Below are 19,593 nucleotides of genomic sequence, written 5' to 3' on the forward strand. Positions count from 1 at the left end.
CTTTACCAGCCCCCTGCTCCTTTAGGCAGGGCATCTGCCTGAAGGTTCTCTTAGTTTTCCTCCCTCCCAGTGAACAATGATCAAACATTTTAGGACACCTGTGACTGTTAGATGAGTGAATATGGTGAATCATTAGACCAGGGCCTGGCTACTACACACACACACACACACACACACTTTCTTGTTGTACTTATTACCACAGCTGCTCTTCCCCCCCCCCCCCCCCCGCCACACACACACACCCCACACTTTCTTGTTGTACTTACTACCACAGCTGCTCTTGCCCCAGAATCAGACAGGCAGCACGTATTGTGCACTGAGCAATGAACTAAGTTTTTATTATATAACTGATACATTATTGTGCTGCCATTCTAGACCTGTGTGAAAAGTTAAAGGTAAAATTAGCACAAGTTTGGTTTCTTATTTCTTTCTAGAGGTGACATGTTTGGGTTTACTGTATTCTTGTCATGTTTGTATTGCTCTGCTAATCACATTAGTGAAGCACCAATATTCCTATCTCATAGAAGCTTGGTCAGAGAGATTCTAATTCTAACTCTTGCCATTAGAATGCAGTATTTTTTGGGCTAGGTGTGGTGGCACATTACCTTTAATGCCAGCACTCAGGAGGCAGAAGCTTGCAAATTTTTCTTGAGTCTGAGGCCAACCTTGTGTAGTCTACACAGGAGTTCCTGGCTATCCAGGGCTACAGAGTGAGATCCCATCTCAAAAAACAAAAAGAGAAAGCAGTTGAATGCCATGGCCAGGGTGGGTGAAGGTAAATCTTCATTTGGTTCATGGCCCTCTGAGTCAGATAGCAACCTCTGCATTGTGAGCCTGCAGAGGAATTCTGGGAAATTCAACAGCTCTTTTTCTTGCAGATTCCACTGTGTAAAGTGATTAGATTCAACATAGACTACACAATTCATTTTATTGAAGAGATGATGCCTGAGGTAAGAGAAAGGATTGCTTAACAGCTTAATGTATTTTACTGTTTTCATAATCTTTTTTTTCCTTAAAAAAAAAAGAAAGAAACACAATTGAAGTTGGTCAACTGCAGCTTTTTGCCACTTGAGACCCCTAAAATACCATGTTCACTGTCAAAAGGGTTGCTGTAATGTAGCTCTGGTACCACTGTTCAGAATTGTAAACTCGTTGACCTATTTCTGAACCCATATCTGCTCATGCTGCATCTGCTGATAGTCACCGTACATCTGTTCTCGCTTTTGCTTAAGGGACCGAGCTTGGGTCCTGGCCAGTCTCAGAGAGAGGAATGTAGTAGTAAAGCTGAATCCAAGAGCTGTTGGAATAATCTTACTCATTATCTCCACTGACAAGATCAGTGCTCGATTCATTTTTCTTCCCATATATTTACATTTTTTTCCTAATTGTTTTTCATTGCAGATGCTAAACAGCAGATTTATCTAAATATATGCAAGAGATTTAAAATTCCAAAGTAAGATTAATGTGAATCTCAGAATGATTCATTGCCTGATCTTGAATTTAGTGTCGTCAACAAATCACACTAAGAAATAACAGCTAGACAGCAAACAAGCTTGTGTGCTTGATGTGTCGGTGTTGGGGTCGATTTCTAGAGCCTTTGGCTCTTGGAATTTGTTTAACTGGGAAGTGCTGTCATGGATGGCAGGGAGCAATGAGGAGGGATTGATGGGCCTGATGTGCATACTAAATTACTGCCTCTTTCATTCTGGGCCAGTCGGTTCATTGTACCTGCATTTAAATGGCCTTAAAGAGCAAGGGCTGCCCCTTCCTTCTGTGTGTAGGGAATTTTTAGCTTTTGTTTTGCTTCTGTTTGGTTCTAAGGTCATAAGCCTTCACTGATTGTTGTAAAACTTTATGATTCCTGACGTGATCTCATGCAGGTTGATTTATGAATCCTGAGCAAAACAAGTAGGTGGAAGACTTAGGAGACAAAACTCACTTGCAGATATGTCATCTGTTTAGCTTGTCTGTAGGAGGAATTTTGGTAGAGTTCTGCAGTTTTTCTCAGCCCTTTTATTTGCCTCTGTTAACACTTAAAATTTTTTTGATACAAAGGACTTCTGCTTTTTTGGTAACTTGGCAACAGTGATCCTGGGTTGTGAGGGTAGGGTAGATGGGATGAGAGTGGGGGACAAGCTATTCAGCTTGCAGGTATTTGTGTAACCAGAATTCACAAAAAGTTCCAAGGAGATTCTTGTGCGTCTTACAATTAGATTAGAAAAACATGATAGAAGTAAGACTTTTAAGTTTCCACTATTTTATTTGTACACTAAAAAGAGCTGAGTGGACATTTTTTGTAGAAATCCTAATGGCATTATTGCCTACTTCATTTCTCTTTGAAATCGGCAAGCCATTTTAGGGCAGTGGCCAAGCTGTGTAGGGAATGCTTTTATTATAGTTTCAACAAACCCTTTGAGATACTTGGCTAGGACAAGTTAAAAGTTCAGTTAATATATATTTGAAGATCTATAGTAATTTGATTTTGACTTGTTTTTCAGAATTTTTGTGTAAAAGGACTTGAACTGTTTTCACTGTTCCTATTCAGAGATATTTTGGAATTATATGACTGGAATCTTAAAGGTAAATAATAGGGCTTACAGAAAAGTAATTCTAAGATGTATGTCACAGTGTATATAAAAACTCACATGAAATGGTGAGGGCATAGTTGTTTTTATTTTGTAAGTACCTAAGTAAAAATGGGACATCTGTAAGAATACTTGCTATCATTCAACAGGAATATGTGGTTATGGATTTTGCTTCATGTAGTTTGTCAGTGCTTATTATCCAAAAGATGGTGCCAGTTATTACTAATATAACTACCTTGTTTATGTGCATTAAGGAAAAAAATCCAGTGGCTAATATTTTAAATATCATGACCATTACTGTAATAAACTTGTAAGATAACGGTTTTATTAAGTTAGATACCATACATTAAAACATACATATGCAAACTAAAGACTTAATCTTGCAGGTGTCTGTGTTCCCGCAAGTTTTTAAAGTTGTGTATTGAAGGAAGACTCTTTGAAGCTAGCTTTTAAATGAAATGAATGAGCAGCTTTTTAAAACCAAGTGCATTGATAAATGGTTTCCCAAACTAACAGCTTCGTCTAGTTCCTTTGGTGTATTAATTAAGAACTGAAGGAATTAGCATATAAGCACATATTACATAATAGTGTAGTTCAATTATAACAAAGATGTTGATACTTTTTACTTAAAAAGTGACTTTCTGTAGCATGGGCTCCTTGGCTTTCATTCTCCCCTTGAGTTGCCCTCGGCCCCTTATTGCTGTCCTCACTGGATGCCCCAGCAGTTGCTGATGATGGATTGAGCTATTGAAGCAGGGGGGGGAGTGGCACGTTTTATGTCTCTGCTTCTTGTGGTGGGCTTTTTTTTTTTTTTTTTTTGTGGTTCCCATAAATCTTGGGAATTAAGTTGCAGTGCTAGCTCCCCGAGGCTGTCTGATTTCTTTCTTGTGTTCTTTTTCCTTGTTTGCTGTAGGTCCTTTGTTTGAAGACAGTCCTCCCTGCTGTCCACGGTTTCACTTCATGCCACGTTTTGTACGGTTTCTTCCAGGTAAATCTTTTGGCTTGTCAGTGACCTGGTGTGACTGTGTGTCTGAAAATAAGCCTGCCATTCTCCTTTCAGGCATTAGGGACAACTTTTCCATGTTGGATGCTTCTAATTATCTACTTCACAGGTTGAATTTGGAGATGTAAGACTTTACATGCTGATTTATACCTTTTATAATTTACCATACTCCTAGATTTGGTGAGCAATAGATGAATTGATCTATATACTTTGCAGATGTACTTAGTAAAATGTCATGAAAGTGTTAAAAAATAGAAAAATACATATTGCTTAATTCTGCATATGGTCAATTGGGAAACTACTAGTGGAAAATTTAATTTATGTACTTATAGCTATTTTAAAATGACTGCAAAAATAGTTATATTAAGGTGGTAGGATTTAAGTATTATCTTCTATTTTGATAGATAAGTTTAAATTACTTCGAAATGAAAAAGAATACATAATTTCTTCTCTCATTAAATTAAAATATATAAGTAAATGATAGTTTAGTTTGTAACATAATGTTTAGTTGTTTTCTGATTTGTTTTCAAGAATATACTTGTAAGATATGGCAATATTGTCATTAATGTTTGGGTTTTTTATGAAGTCTTCAGAAGCCTTATTTGCAGTCTTTTTCTTGAAGTCTTGTGCTGTGCAGTCTCTGTCTGAGATCTTAGCAGTTACCTGCTCTGTGGAACGTTGTGTAGTCTCACAGAGCACTGCTGTCAGCTGAGTGACTGCTTCTCGCCATTCCTCCCGGAGCTGGGTAATGGTTTCCCTTTTTCTACTCTAATGGCTGCTACAATTGAGCCACTGAGTCCTTGGGTAAAACCTTGAATCATGCAAACACTTGAAATGAATTTGTTCCTGGAATTGAGCTCCAGTATGTCTCCTGTGGGTGACATCTTTTGTATTCTCTTATCCCCTTGTTTCAGCTGACTCCACCCCTTCTCGTGTGCACAGCCACCTTGCTTTGCTTTCTTTACTAAGTTCTCTCACTTGTATCTTTCTGTCACTTTGGTCCCTTGTGCCATTACCACTGGCTGTGTCATCCTTCCTGCCTTTTCTAATATGTGAAAACTGAGCAATTAGAGGAAGGACATACAGCTGCTGCTTTCCATTTGTCTGCACCCGAGCTAGAGAGTTCGTCTTAATGTAACTTTGCTCCAGATCACTTTGGGAGATCCTGTACTCATGTTGCTCCTGCCTCTTGCTCTGAGATTGGTGTGCCAGGCCTTCCTCATGCTTTGGAACCTGACAGATGCTGGCTTGCTCAAGTGTTCTTAGTCTGTTTCAACACAAGTTTTGCTCAGTGAGAGATGCCCTCCCTCCCTGTCCAGTCCACCAAGGCCTTGTGTCAGTCTTCTGCAGAGCAGTGCAGAGGACACATTACAGTTTCATAGTCTTCCTGAGGTGAGGCCTGGGCTCTTGGTGCCATCCTTTTGTTTGTATTTATTTGTTTGTTTGTTCATTTATTTATTTATTTTTGCTCCCTTTGGTTTCTGTTAGTTGCTTTTATTTGTCTGCTGGTTCCCTGGAGACATTTAGAAAAGGATACTCCATTTTTTTTTTCCCTTCAGGTCTGTCACACTGGCTTATTTTTATGCTAGGAGAACAGCACTTGTGTTTTTGAGATTATTGTTGATTTCATTTAGGAAATGCATTCAGAAGCTGCTTTTCCTTGTTGCTTCTGGTTTCATTTCAAGTAAATGGATCTTTGATTTCATAATGGAGCTTCAACAACAAGCGTCCTAGAAAATAGGGACATTGCTGGAAAGCCTGTCCCTTCTGTACCTCTCTGCCTCTTGGCATTTTATCACCAAACACACCCATAAGAAAGTAGGCGTTTTAAAACCATCATACAGAAAAATCTTCCTTTATGGGATTTCAAGTGTACAAAATGCTTCTCATAACTATAGGGTAACATTTAGGCTGTCAGAAATGAAAAGGTCTATTGCTTTATTTTAAAACAGGATTTGCTTTTATATTAGACTTGTCCCTGAAAATATACAGATTTTAAAAAGCTTGAAGGCTACAGAACAATACCCAGTGTATAAAGTTCTTCTTGTACTGGGTGGCACATGGTTGATTTGTTTGTCACAATATGACTTCATTAAAGATCATTTTAAGAAGGGAATGAAAAGCCATATTTGATATATATTTCCATATGTTTCTATGCATGAGGTTTTTCTCTTATATAGTTATATTAGTTTTACATCCTATTTTTAAATAATTCATTGAGCAGATGGGTATGTTTTTAAGGGTTCTGTTCTATAGTGCCAGATTTCTTATCAAAGGAAGCACAGCAATTATATTGGCGTGAAAAAGATGCTGTTGCTCTTTAACATTAGGCTCAGGCAGGTCCTTCCCTTTCTTGTCTCCTTCCTACTTTATTTTCTTTGTAAAACACATTAACCAGTCCCTCCTTTAAGGCCAAGAATAAACACTGCCCCCTTCCCTTCTGTCCCTCCCTCTCCTCAGTTGACAGAGTCTTAAACTTGACATCTTGATGTCTGTCTCTTCCAATTCTAGAGTTACAGATGTGTGCAACCATCTGCTTTTTGCAATATCAGTGATAATGTGATTCTTAGCAGCTATTGGGGACTCCATAAATACTTGCTTACTGATCTTACTTAGTGGGTCATAATAGCACGTTATTTATTTTTATTTCATATGTATGTGTGAGTGCCTGCATTTATGTATATGTACCATGTGTGTAAATGGTGCCACAAATGACAAGAGAGGACATAAAATCTCTTGGAAATGGAGTTACAGATAGTTGAGAGCTGCTGTGTGGGTGCTGGGAATGAGCCCAGGCCCTTTGCAGAAGCAGCAAGTACTCTTGAATACACAGCCTTCTTTCTAGCCGGACAGTACGTAGATATTGATGTTTTAGTTATTCATGAAGTTGCTTTTCAAACAGTTGCCTCTACCCTACTTTCATCTTTTTCTTCTTTTATTTTTATTTTTTAAAGGTTTTATTTATTTATTATGTATATAGTCTTCTGTGGGCATGCCAGCAGAGGGCACCAGATCTTATCCAAGGTGGTTGTGAGCCACCATGTGGTTGCTGGGACTTGAACTCAGGACCTCTGGAAAAACAGTCAGTGCTCTTAACCACTGAGCCATTTCTCCAGTCCTTCTTCTTTTACTTTTAAGATGACATTCTTACTATGTAGCCCAGGTTGCCTCAAAACTCACTACATAGCCCAGGCTAGCCTGAAACTCAATTTTTTTCCTTATGCCTCAGCCTCTTAAGTGTTAGTAAGTGTTAGGATTATGGGCATGTATCACCAAGCCTGGCTTTTGTCTTTCGTTTTTCTCCACCCGTGTTCTAACTGTGCCCAACCCTGCTTAGCTTCCAAAACCACATCAGATTGGGTATGTTCATGGGGACATGACTTTAGACTGTATCTCATTTTTCTAAAGTAAAGCTTTAACCAAACTGCGGCAAGATATTGACAGTACATATATCCTAAGGATGGGACTCACTGACTTTTTATGAAGTAGACGTTACTGTTTTCAGTACCCAGATCAAGACCACCAGTGTCTGAGAAGCTGCTCTGGACCTGCCCTTTCATTGTCGATTACCTTGGTAGAGACCACTCTTCTGGCCTGCAATACTAAGCACTAGGTTTTCCTGCTTTTGAAATATATAAACTGGAATTCTATATTTTCTTTCGTTCAGTATGTTTTTGAGAAATCTTCTGTTGCAGTTATTGTAGTTGACTCATTTGCCTGGATGTGCCATTTTATATGGAATGATTAAAATAAACTATCTGATTAATGAACATTTGAATATTGTCAGATTTCATAGATATGTGAAATATATGTTATATTAAAGTAGCATATATATGTTCACTAAAGGCATGTGTCTTCTGCATATGTCTTCTTAGTTATATATCGGTGTGGAAATTATTGGTGTTTTATGGTTCTTCAGTTTGCAAAAATGATTGTGCTATTAGTTGTGTGTAAAAATTCACATTCTTGACATTTGACACCTCACTCACTCCCCACTCTCCATTCCTCCCCATACCTCTTCTTTCTTTAGTGTTGTTTGGCCAGACCATGAGCTGCTTCAACATCTTTTTCAGTTTAGCCCTTCTGCTGCTGTTGAGAAGTACCACAAGGTTTTGTTTGTTTGTTTTGCTTTACTCCAGTGACGAATGAAATGGTGTGTCAGCTTATCCACTAACTCACCATTTCTTACTATTTTTTGAAGTGGTTGTTCAAATCTTGCCCATTGTTTACTTGAGTAATGTCTATTTTTCTCCATGTTTATTTGCAGAATTTGTAAAAATACTGTATATGGCATTTTTTTTTAATTTTAAATTTTTATGTTTTTAAAGGTTTGTGTGTGTGTGTGTGTTTGTGTGTGTGTGTGTGTGCGCGCGCGTGCGCTTGTGTGTGCTTGGCATGGTGTGGCATGACACACACATTGAGTCAGAGTGTAAGTCTCAGGAATTGGTTCTCTCCTGTTGCCTTGTGGAATCTGGGGACCAAACTTAGGTCTCCAAGCTTTCGTGAAGTGCCTCTGTCTGCCGAGCATCTTCAATAGGCCCCTTTTCTCTCCTTTGAAACAGTCTCCTCACTATAGCTCTGGCTGGGGGGAACTCATGTGTCACCCAGGCTGGTCTTGAACTCTTGTCAGTCCTTCTGCCTCAGTTTCCTGAGTGCTGGGATTACAGGCGCAAGCCTGTCTGCTGTCTGTGAGAGGTGATGTCTGTCAACATATTCTCCATAAATTGCTTTTTTGTAATGTGTGTGGTGCTTCATGATGAGCAGAAACTCCTAATCCTAAGTCTGTACTCTAGCTTATTTTTGTGGGTTATTCATTGCTATAGCTTTTTGTGTCTTGTTGTTCAATCTTGCCTATTCTAATGGCACGATGATTTTCTTCCATGTCTTCTTCATTTTAAATTTATACTGTCTTGATTTTCTTTTGATAATTGGTATAAAATATAGGCCCAAACTCTTCATTTTCAATGTAGATGTCAATTACCACATACTATTTATTGAAGACATTTCTTCACAGAACTGGAGTGTTTTGTCGTCTACCCTTAATCAGGATTCCTTGGTTAGTGTATACAAACATACAAGATAATATAACTTGAAAACTGAGCACATACTTCTGCTCATGTTTTAATCTGAGGGAGGCATATTATGCTTTGCTCTTCAAATGAGATTGTCGCGCATGCTATATAACCTGCCCTTTTCACTCCAAAATGCCTCAGACATTTTTCTGAGTAAATGTTTTGTGTCATTTTTAATACTGACAAAGAAGAGAATTCTGTTTTATAGATGGATATGACTTTTCTGGCAATTGTTCAGGTGATGAGGGTTTTGAGGGTTTCTTGTTTTTACCCACTCCATAGACTACTTCAGCAGTAGTCTTGTGCATTTGTCCATTTGTATTTTGTGCTTCTAAAGATAGAATTCTAAAAATAAGATTGCTTTGTTAATAGACTACAAACATTTTAACTAAGAAAAAGTGGCCAGATTACCTCTTGAAAAAGTACATACCAGTTTATACCTTTGACCAAGAATTTTGGAGAAATAGTAAGTATTCTTTTGAAAAAGTTACTTACTGACTTAAGAGTACTATCTGTCATTTATAGTTTTGCCCATCAAATACACAAAAATTAATGCCATTGTTGGTATGTGCATGTTTCTTGAATTTTTGAGAGACTAGATTTTTCTATATTTCAAGCGATTCGTGTTTTTTTTTTATGTGTTTATTATATTTATGTGGAACTCATGTAGTCCAGGCTGGCCTTAAACTCACAACATCTCCACCTGCCTTTTTTTTCCCTAGTGTTGGGATTAAATTGAATGTTAAAGTGTCATCAGTCATCATAATTTTTCTGATTTGAAGACGTCTATCTCAGTTGCCTTACACATATGTACAAACCCCTGTTTGCTAGTGTAAACTAGGCGTTGTTCAGTGTGTGCCAGTTTGCCAGAAACCAAGTCCTAGAGCAGCTGCTGTATTTATTTTCTTCCATTTGTTCCTCGGGTAGCCTGCTCTTCCCTCTGGTTGTAAAATAACTGGGAGGAACTAGACGAAGTTTTAAGATTTTACTCTGACCAAAGCTGACAGGAACAGGAAGTAACTGTAGAGGAGAGTCTGCACCGCCTACATCTTTACTGGAGTGAGCTGGGAAATCCTGAGTTGATTTTGCAGGTCGATTGTCTAGCAAATTGGTTTTTGGAAATTGCCCCACCTGGAGCAGTAGTTGTCAGGTATGGCTGGCAGGAAGCCAGGAGGATGAGAGGGTATTTCATTCAACATTTCTAGGAAGTAAGTGTATTTGGGGAAACTTGAATTGACAGAGCATCTTTAAATTTTCTAAAATTATTTTATTTTTAAAATTAAAATTTTTATGTTATGAGTGTTTTCTCTGTATGTATTTATACCAGTATGTGTACCTGATGGCCCTGGAGACCAGATGAGAACATTGGATTCTCTTGACCTGGAGTTAGGTACATATGGGCACTGGGATCTCAACCCAGGTCCTTAGCAATGGGAGCAAGTGCTCTTAATTTCTAAGCCATCTCTAGCTCCTAATTTAACTTTACATTTTGAAATAAAAAAATACTTGTTATGAATACCAATGTTAGAAAATAAAATCATGCCAAATCATCTTGGTAGGAATATGTGGAAGATGTAGTAATATAGTTAATCTTAGGTTAAAAAAAGGGGGGAAGGTATTTTTATATTTCTTTGAATTGGGTGTTTGTTATATCATTGATAAATACTTGTTCCAGCAGCCATATATTTAATACAGATTCCCTACCAAATTGTTCTCCTCTTCCAAATAACCTAGCAATATAAACGGAGGGAGCTGGGTCTCTAAGAAACAGTTTATAAAGTCTGTCAGTTCATTAATGACTGTCCAGATTCATTCCCTGAAACACAAACTCCAGTTCTTCCCGAATAATGAGCCGTTGTCACGGTTCCAGCCCCAGAGCTGGCAGAATTCCTGCTAACCTTAGCTTACCCGCTCTAATTTCTCATTTGTATCATGTCCTATTTATCCTAGCCAACGAGATAAAAATTACTTTGTTGCCTTCAGTGACATAATTCCATAAATCCCCAACATAAACATGCAGCAAAACAGACAAACCCAAAGAGCCATTTCATTAGCTTTGGTAAATTCGTGGCAGCATGAGAGCAAGTGGCCATATGATAAATCTGTTTCTGAAAGTCAATGCACAAATATTTATTACGGTCTTTCTCTGCTAGGCCGGGTGTGAGGGATACAGCTTGTGATCCGTGCGCTGGCACAAGACTCTTAGGTTTTGTCTACCTCTTCTAATATTTCCATCAAGATTGCATCCTGGTACCAAACACGGAGCAGAGCCTTGTCCCCTTCCTGGATCAACCTTTTTCCTCAGCTCATCTGTCCTGAGATTCTCCTTTCTTTCACAGTTGTAAATAACTATCTTTTTGTAGCTGTCATGTGAATTATTCAGTAGATTTTTAGCATTAGCAGCTTTGCACCTGATGTGTATTTGCTTGTTTAATTATGTCCAGTTTCTGTACTGCTATAGAACTCACTACCTTCTCATCAGCAGGTTTGCTCTGAAGCCAAACTGAAACTGGGTAGTTGGCGTCTTTATAAGCATTTATTGGCCTTGGTTTTTATCTTGCCGATATTCCTGTCCTAAATTGGGCAGTACTCACACCACTTATTTAGTAGAATTTAAGACTTTAAGAGACAGTTGGTTTATACTTAACTATTTTCCTCTGCCAGTAGCTCTTTTAGCCTTTTCACTTTAGTTACTTCTCATCTATTTCACTGTATGTGAAGTGCCGTGGGGTCAGCCAGACATAACTGCATGCAGAGAACTGCTGTTGCTGTTTCTAGCTGTATCTGTTTATATTTGCTCCTTTCTCCGTGCCTCTCCCGTCTCCCCCATTAAAATATGGGTATTTTCCCAGATCCTAAGGCAGACAACATTCTACTCCTTATCCTTCTAACCCACAGTTTTCCCAAATAAACTCAGCACACTTTAGAGTCAAATACTATAAGTGTCACACTTACAAGTGAAATATTAGCATGTTCTTTCCTTAGTTCTTGGTGAGTCTAATCAGTGTGGCAGTTAAGCTCTGCCACCTTCCTGCTGTTCTGTGTGTAGGCACATGAAGAGTGTAGTCACATATTCACTTTCTGGTGTCCCTCGTCTGCCTGTTAACCCGAGAGGGTAACATGCATCATGGTCTCTCTCTCTCTCTCTCTCTCTCTCTCTCTCTCTCTCTCTCTCTCTCTCTCTCTCTCTCCCTCCCCCCCCCCCAGGCTGGTTTCAAACTTGCAGTGATCCTCCTGCCTCTGTCACTGAAGAACTGGATTACAGGAACGTAGCAGCAGACCTTTCTCATGCAGGCAGCATTCCTGAGGGCGAGATGCAGAGGATGAGAAAAGTGGCAGGGAAGGCAGGTCTTATCTTCTGTAGGAGCATGGTGTTGTGAGCATGCCTATCCCCAAACAGAATCCCCAAGTCTGAAGTCCTTATTCACCTGTCTGTCTGAGTCACCTCACTATGGACCAGTCTCTTAATACCTTCCCACTGGGGATTAAGATTTTGTTTTAATCGTCACTTGACACAGTCTAGAAGTCACCTGGGAAAAAGTCTTAGTGAGGAATTGCCTAGATTAGGTTGGCCTATGGTCCTGTCTGTGGAAGATTGTCTTGATTATGTTCGTTGGTATGATAAGTCCCAGCCTAAAAAATGGGCTCTGCCATTTGCTAGGTTTGGGTCCTGGACTGTATAAAAGAAAAAGCGAGCTGAGCACATGCAAGCATGTTTGCATTCATTTCTGCCTGCTTTTAACTGTTAATGTGATGGGACTACTGCTTCAAGTCCCTACAGCTTTGACTTCCCCCAAATAAAGCACCGTACCCCCAGAATTGCAAGCTTAAAATAAAGCCCCATTTAAAAAAAAAAAAAAGTTGCCTTTTTCCTTTTAAAATTTATTTGCTTCTTTGTGTGTATTTGTATGTCCAGGTGCACATGAGACACAGCACATGCTCAGGTGTGTCATGCATGCATGGAGAGGGCAGAGGGCACCTTATGTGATCTGTTTCCTTCTTTCTCCTGTGTGGGTTCCAGAGTTAAACTCTGCTCATCAGGCTTAGTGGGAGGCACCTTTACCCACTGAGCTATGTTGCTGGTCCCCCCAGATTGTTTTTCTTTTCTTTTCTTTTTTAATTAGTCACAACAGACATGAAAGCAGGATAGATGTCAACATACTAATTTTGAGGGACTCAACTCTCTGTCTATAATGCCATGAGAACTTGCTAATCAAAAGTGAATATTGGCTTTAAGATAAATGTCTAGTAATAAGGCATAAAAATATCACCACTGTGAACAGTGATCTTGAGTCAGATAGAACAGGTCTTTGGGTAGTTTCTTTGTATTTAGGTATATTTTTAAGAGGCTCGTGGTCTTTGATGAAGATAATTTGTTTTCAAAATGTTATCTTTTAGAGCTTTTGTGATTAGTCATTATTTATGTACTACTTGAGAGCCTGAGATTTATGGATTTTGTTTGGAGTAAGCATAATTGCAACATGAGGTCACTCACAGAGTCTGGCACCTAATACTAGAAAATATCCTCTAGTTGTAAAATAAACCAAGTTCATAGTGAATGCTGTAAAGCTCTTCAATTGTTGCTGACCTCTTGACCCTCTAACCCTCTCTTGCGTAATTAATGTGTCCTCCATACCTGCCTAGCAATTCCTGGAACATACCCATCTCAGGAGGTCTGTGGACTTCTGCTGATTCTTCTGATGAGACCTGTTGTGATTGTTGGTCGACTTTACAAGTCTAGAATTACCTGGGCAAAGAGTTTCCATGAGGGATTTCGTACATTAGGTTGGCCTGTGGGCATATCTGTGCTATCATTGTCTTGATTATGTTAATTCATGTGGAAAAACCTAAGAGTTGGTGGCGCCATTCCTGAGTTCTGGACTGTATGGAAGAGGAGCAAGTTAGCTGAGTGCACACATATGTGCCATTCCTTCTCCTCGGGCTCTTGGCTGTGGCTCTGGTGTGACTAGCTGTTAGAAGTTCCTGTAGCTGTGACTTGAGTCTAATGAACTGTAACCTGCAGAGGTGTGAGCTAACATAACCCTTTCTCCCCTGTTGTCCGGGTATTCTACCACAGCAACAGGAAAGGAAATTGGCACATTGAGGTAGCTGTGGTAGAAAGGCTCTTGTTCAAAGTTTTGTTTTTTGTTTTTGTGTTTCTTTCTGTGCTGAGGGGCAAACCTTACCCATGCTAGGGAAGCCCTCTACCACTGAGCATACCTTCAGTCCTTTTATTTTGAGTATCTCTTCAAAGATGCCTTCTCTGACTAGATTATCTTAATATATACCTAATGTATATTATATTTACTTATGTATTATATATATGCTATATATAATTGTATATGTTACATGTAATGTGATTATGTATCATTTTTTACCATGTGTTGCTATGTAGCACAGGCTAGCCTTAAATCCACAGTCTTCTTGCCTGAGCCTCCTGAGTGCTGAGATTATAGGCATGAGCCATCATGCCCATCTCCTTGATGATCCTCTGTTTCCTTTCATAGGTAGTTTCTCCTTCATAGCTCGTCTTGTCCTGACCTCTTATATAGTTGCTTTTGAATGTCTGTTCCTTTCCACTGGGATGTCAGCTTTAGGAAGGTGCAGGACTTAGTCGTTTGGATCACTGATAATGTTCCCAGGACCCCTAGAATGGTGCCTGCCAGGTGATAGGTGTTCAGTAAATGCTAACTGTGGGTATTTGTGAGGAGGAATGGATAATCGTACATGTGTTGTATGTAAATGGTGGCCGTGTTCAGTTCCAGAGCAACACCCGAGGCAGAGATTTTGATCTTTATTCTTTTCTTTCCAGTATGTTGACCCATCAGGGTTCTTAGCCAACAACAGTTTGTATAGTTTGAACTCTTGTGTTTTCTACCCTCCAGATTCCTAGGTGCCAGTAATTCCTCTGACCAAGTAGGATCTTCTTGCTTCTCTTTGAACACTCATTGTTGGGCTTGATCCTAGTTTCTAACATAGCTCATGTTAAGGGAAGGGTAGGAATTGTCCTCTCTGGAACAATCTTCAGCCCACGTTGGCTATGAAGCTAAATCTGAAGAGGAGGCAGAAACCCACAGCCCCCATCTTGGGGCCCACATGCACTGCATGTTTTTTGGTTTATAGAGAGAGTACAGATTGCCCTTTTCTGAGCTACTTTAATATGTCTTTTTTTGCTTTCAGTCCCCTGTACTTGTAAACATCAGACAGTTGGTATTTTATCCTTGTACTAACTCCATAATGGTCTTCTATAATATTAGTACAGGCTCTTCAGCTCCATTCATCATGGCAGGTGCAGCACATTAGCACCCCCAAATTAGATCATAATGCAACAATATCTTATTGAAAACATCTATAAATATCCCATAAAGCTTAGAGTTTCCCTAAGACAGTAACATCGTCTCTGAAAAGCTTTCATCTGTTACCCTAGAAAGGATGATAAAATATTTAGGCATAACATGATTCTGTTTATTATAAACTGTGGTTTCTTATGCTAGATTGCTTTAAATTTATTTAGGCAAGCACCTTTTTTTGTATTCATACCTCACAAATAAAGCCTTTATCATTTATAATGTTGTTGTTCCCATTTTAGTAAATGAGATGGTTTATGAGCACTGTTCATCAGTGAGACAAATGGTGTTCGTATTATTTGGCACCTGGCTGAACAATGTAAATTTAAATTACTTTTTTATATGTGCTCTTCTATAGCCGTTGTCTTGTTTTACATTAGTGAGTTGATGCCTTGCTGTTAATTGAGTGGCTTTATTCCTCTCCTACCCCCTGTATTCTCACTCAAGATGGTGGCAAGGAAGTGTTGTCAATGCACCAGATCCTCCTCTACCTGCTGCGGTGCAGCAAAGCTTTGGTACCTGAGGAGGAAATCGCTAATATGCTCCAGTGGGAGGAGCTTGAGTGGCAGAAATACGCAGAAGAGTGCAAAGGCATGATTGTTACCAACCCTGGCACGGTGAGTTCTGGCGCTTACACAGTCTGCGTTGTGAGTCATCCTCTTCTTGTTTGGATGATCCACACAAGCAGTAAGAACATGGAGTGTGTTTTGAGTCCTGTAACTTCTTGTCCTCTGGATAATTTTTCTTTAAATATTTAGTAAATAAAAAAATAATAGAATTTGGTCATATTTAGTTAATTCACCTGACTATATGTTTATTCTGCCTGAAGATGTGTACCTTGAAGACTTTCAGTGTACATTTCTAACTTTCCCCAGGAGGGTTGTGGATTATATGAGAATACTCATTCCTTCATACTGCTCATATTAGCTTAACAACAAAAAACCCTTTGCCAGTTTGGTAGTGGAAGAAATTAGTTTCATATTTATTTTAGTTTCTAGTGAAAATTCATATTTTAAATGTTTTTTGCCAGCTTATGCTTTTTTAAAAATAAATTGCCTCTTAGTACTCATTATTTATGGTATGTATTCTTTTGTTATTGATCATAAAGATACTAATTTTTTAATCCGTGCCTTGGTGTATAGCTTAGGCTGGCCCGGAACAATGCAGACCCTGAGCTCAGTCCTGCTTATACAACCTCCTAAGTGGTAGACAAAGGTTTGAACTACCACACCAGGCTTCTAAAGTTATTTTTTAAAGAATACAAATAAAAATTAGAAAATTAGTAGCTCTTATATAAAACATAGCATTGTTTTGTATTACATTGAATAATTTTTCCTTTATTTCCTAAAACTATTATGTGTTGGCATTTCATCAAGATGAACTTTTGTAGAAATGGGGTTTAAAATATATTCATGTAGGACCTGAGAAGATGGGTTAGTCAGTAAAGTGTGTGTGTGTGTGTGTGTGTGTGTGTGTGTGTGTGTGTGTGTGAGAGAGAGAGAGAGAGAGAGAGAGAGAGAGAGAGAGAGAGAGAGAGAGAGGTTGTATGTGTGTGTGTTTGTGCGTGCACGCATGTCCATTCTACCAATTGGTATGATGTATGTAGTCTCAACTGGGAGATTGAGGGAGGCAGGTTGTGAGTTCCTGACTAGCCTGTGTTCCAGACAATGGGCCCAGGAGTCACAGTTTAAAAAAGTCCCGGGTGCTTCAGGTTTTTCCTGGTCACTGCCCTGTCATCCAGCCATCATGCAACTGGTTTGCTGGTGAACCACTGTGTGAGCCACGCTGGGGAAGCTTGTCTGTGAGGCAAACAGCCTGTGATGAATGTTTAGTTAGCAGCCCTTACACTAAAACCTCTAGTTTTAGCAGAGATCAGTGTGCCATAAATGCTACAAAGTCACAGAAATGAAGAAATTGTATTATTATTGGTGTGATTAATGTATATTGTTGAGATGGTGAAGGGGTTTTTTTGTTTTGTTTTGTTTTGTTTTGTTTTGTTTTTTTGTAGCTAGTGAAAGAAACCAGACCAGTCAGGATAAAAAGCTTATATTGGAAAATAATCGGAAATAGATTAGGGAAGGAAATGTAGTTGTTAGGCATAGGGACATGATGATGAAGTCAGTTATTTGTTACTATTTATGCAAAGATAGTTTATTGTCATAGAAGCAGCTTTTCATTACATACTCTTCAGAAGGGTGCATGTTACTCACAGGGCCAAGTAGGCATGACACTGCATTTCATCCTGTACAGGACTCGTTTTGAAAGATTGCCCAGTGGCAAGGACATTGTGAAATTTATTAAGTTTTTCAAGCCATTATGGTCACATTAAATACTTCCTTGCTGCAGACTTAAAATAATTAATGTTCCTCCCTGACAGTTTTGCCTCTGCCTGAGAACTCTTTGGTCATTAGTGAAAATGCTTTAAATTCTTACAGAGAGATGGGATGATAGATTTGTAGGCTATGGCCAAAGTCTAGAATTTGCTTCATTTCCCAGCCCACTATCCTCATAATTTAGAAATGATTTTTAATTTTTAAAAACCAATTTTTGGTATTTTGAGTCAAGGTTTTATGAGCCCAGGCTTCCCTTAAGCCCCTGCTTTTTCCTACCTGTGCTGGGGTTTTATGTCTGTGTATCACATATGGCCTCTGGAGATACCTCAGGGTTGGTTTTTTTGTTTTGTTTTGTTTTGTTTTTTTGTTTTGTTTTGTTTAGTGTTTTATCTTCCTCCTTCAGCCACTTGAGTAGCTGCAAATGTAGGTACACACTACCTCTGTAGATTTTGGTAATATAATATAATAGCATGATATGTAAATAATTCAGTAGCATTCCTTGTACACATGACATGTTGCTACTGTTAATAAGCATTCTTGTCATTTTATGTTTAGGTTACCTGTGATCAAAATCATCTAATTTTTGATGTTTGAGAACAAAGACAGTTTTCTCAAGCTAGTAGTGAGATTTTTATTTTTAAGTAATGTACATTTTTTAAAAATTTGACATTTTTTAACCATGTGAGTGACTTTCTATAAATCTATCCTTTGTCATCTAGTTGTATTTGTCAGCTGGCTGGGCAAGCTGGGAGCCTACAGGTAGGAAGTCCCTAGTCCTACCTCCACTTCTAGGGAATTTAGGACATTCTGACCTTAAGGGCACCAGGCATGCATGTAGTGTACATACATGCATATGTATGAAGCACTCATACACATAAAATAAATAAATCTTAGAATGAGCTGTCTGTGTTTCATCATACCTTTCAATGTGTGGACTTAAGGAGTATAAACATACACTCTTAACTAATGGAGAATTTAAGTAGAGGCATTTATCTTAAATAGCAGTGTATTAGTCATTTAACTATGACACTACAACAGACTAAGCCTGCACAACTTTACTGCAATGCAGAACGCTTCCCCTGTGCCTGGGAGAGGTTGAGGGAAAGTTAGTTATATCTATCCAGGCACCTTATTAGTTCTGTATAGACTGCAAAAGAAAAATTACTGTTCATTATGCCAAATGGGAAAGACTTGCAGGGATGACATTCCAGTTTTTATAGTTTTTATATGGTATAGCTGCTATCTGCTATGTCGCTTTCTGTTTGCAGACAGAGCTTTCCTAGATAAACAATCCAGTTAATCCCTTTTCTACTTAGGTTAAAGTCAGTGCCTCAAGACTTCTTATGGGAATAAATGATGTTGATATTCTTTTCTCCCTAGAAACCAAGCTCTGTCCGCATTGATCAACTGGATCGTGAGCAATTCAACCCTGATGTCATTACTTTTCCAATTATCGTTCACTTTGGGATACGCCCTGCACAGTTGAGTTATGCAGGAGACCCACAGTAAGATATTTCTCAGTGTTTGTCTTGGCCAATTTCACCTTCTACTAACAACTGATTAGCAGAGAAGTACCTCTAGTGGACATCCTCCTTTTAAAAATTAAGACTTGAAACAAACCATGTTTCCAAATTTACCAATTAAGTTCTGGTAGCTTGTAAAGAATGAGTTTCTTTACACATTTGACTGCAATAAATTACTTAGTAGATTATCCCTGACAGTCTTGTCACCATGGATTTAACCTTTAGGGAACTTCTCCTCGATTTATCATTATGATAGTTAGTCATTTTTGTCTGTTTTGTTTTTAATTTGCTCAGTGCCCTTATGGAAAGTAGAACTCTATTGGTTCCTACCATGGGGGTATTTGTAAGCTCCTGTACAGAGTCAAGGGTTGTGTGGGATGTAGGAGCTGTATATTCCTACTCTTAGAATTCATATTGCTTTGCAGATATGGGCTTTTCCAACTGGCACATTAATATTTTTCTGGGAGAAGATGAGGATATGTGGGAATGGAGATAGATAGGACCATTATTTTTCAGGTGTGTTTGGATTTTCTACTTTTAGACAAATAAACAATTTCCTGACTTAATTTAAAAAAAAAAAAGATTCATAGTGGGAGAAAAGGGCATGGGAGATTTTCAGATCGTAACTGCAGTTCTGGCTGACGTATATTAGAAGAGGCTAAAGGGTTTTGTTCTTTTTTTTCCCTCTTTGGATAAAAGTATGAAGCAGTGAACCAGGCACTGTGTAAGT

The 19,593-nt window shown here is 38.7% G+C and overlaps 1 protein-coding gene across 6 annotated transcripts in view; it reads left to right on the forward strand.

Annotated features, from left to right (window-relative positions):
- Window positions 1–19,593, forward strand: part of Drosha (drosha ribonuclease III) — a 107,124-nt gene that overhangs the window by 32,783 nt on the left and 54,748 nt on the right. For 5 of the 6 annotated variants that reach the window (XM_027401240.2, XM_027401241.2, XM_027401242.2 and 2 more), the window contains exons 13-17: window positions 879–950; window positions 2,499–2,580; window positions 3,499–3,573; window positions 15,455–15,624; window positions 18,721–18,845. In XM_027401240.2, the coding sequence (XP_027257041.1) occupies window positions 879–950; window positions 2,499–2,580; window positions 3,499–3,573; window positions 15,455–15,624; window positions 18,721–18,845 (524 nt within the window). The remainder of the gene's footprint in view (window positions 1–878; window positions 951–2,498; window positions 2,581–3,498; window positions 3,574–15,454; window positions 15,625–18,720; window positions 18,846–19,593) is intronic. The other variant, XM_035440620.1, reaches the window with a different exon arrangement.

This window comes from Cricetulus griseus, chromosome 2 (genome assembly GCF_003668045.3).
Source record: "Cricetulus griseus strain 17A/GY chromosome 2, alternate assembly CriGri-PICRH-1.0, whole genome shotgun sequence".
NCBI classification, from domain to species: Eukaryota; Metazoa; Chordata; class Mammalia; order Rodentia; family Cricetidae; genus Cricetulus; species Cricetulus griseus.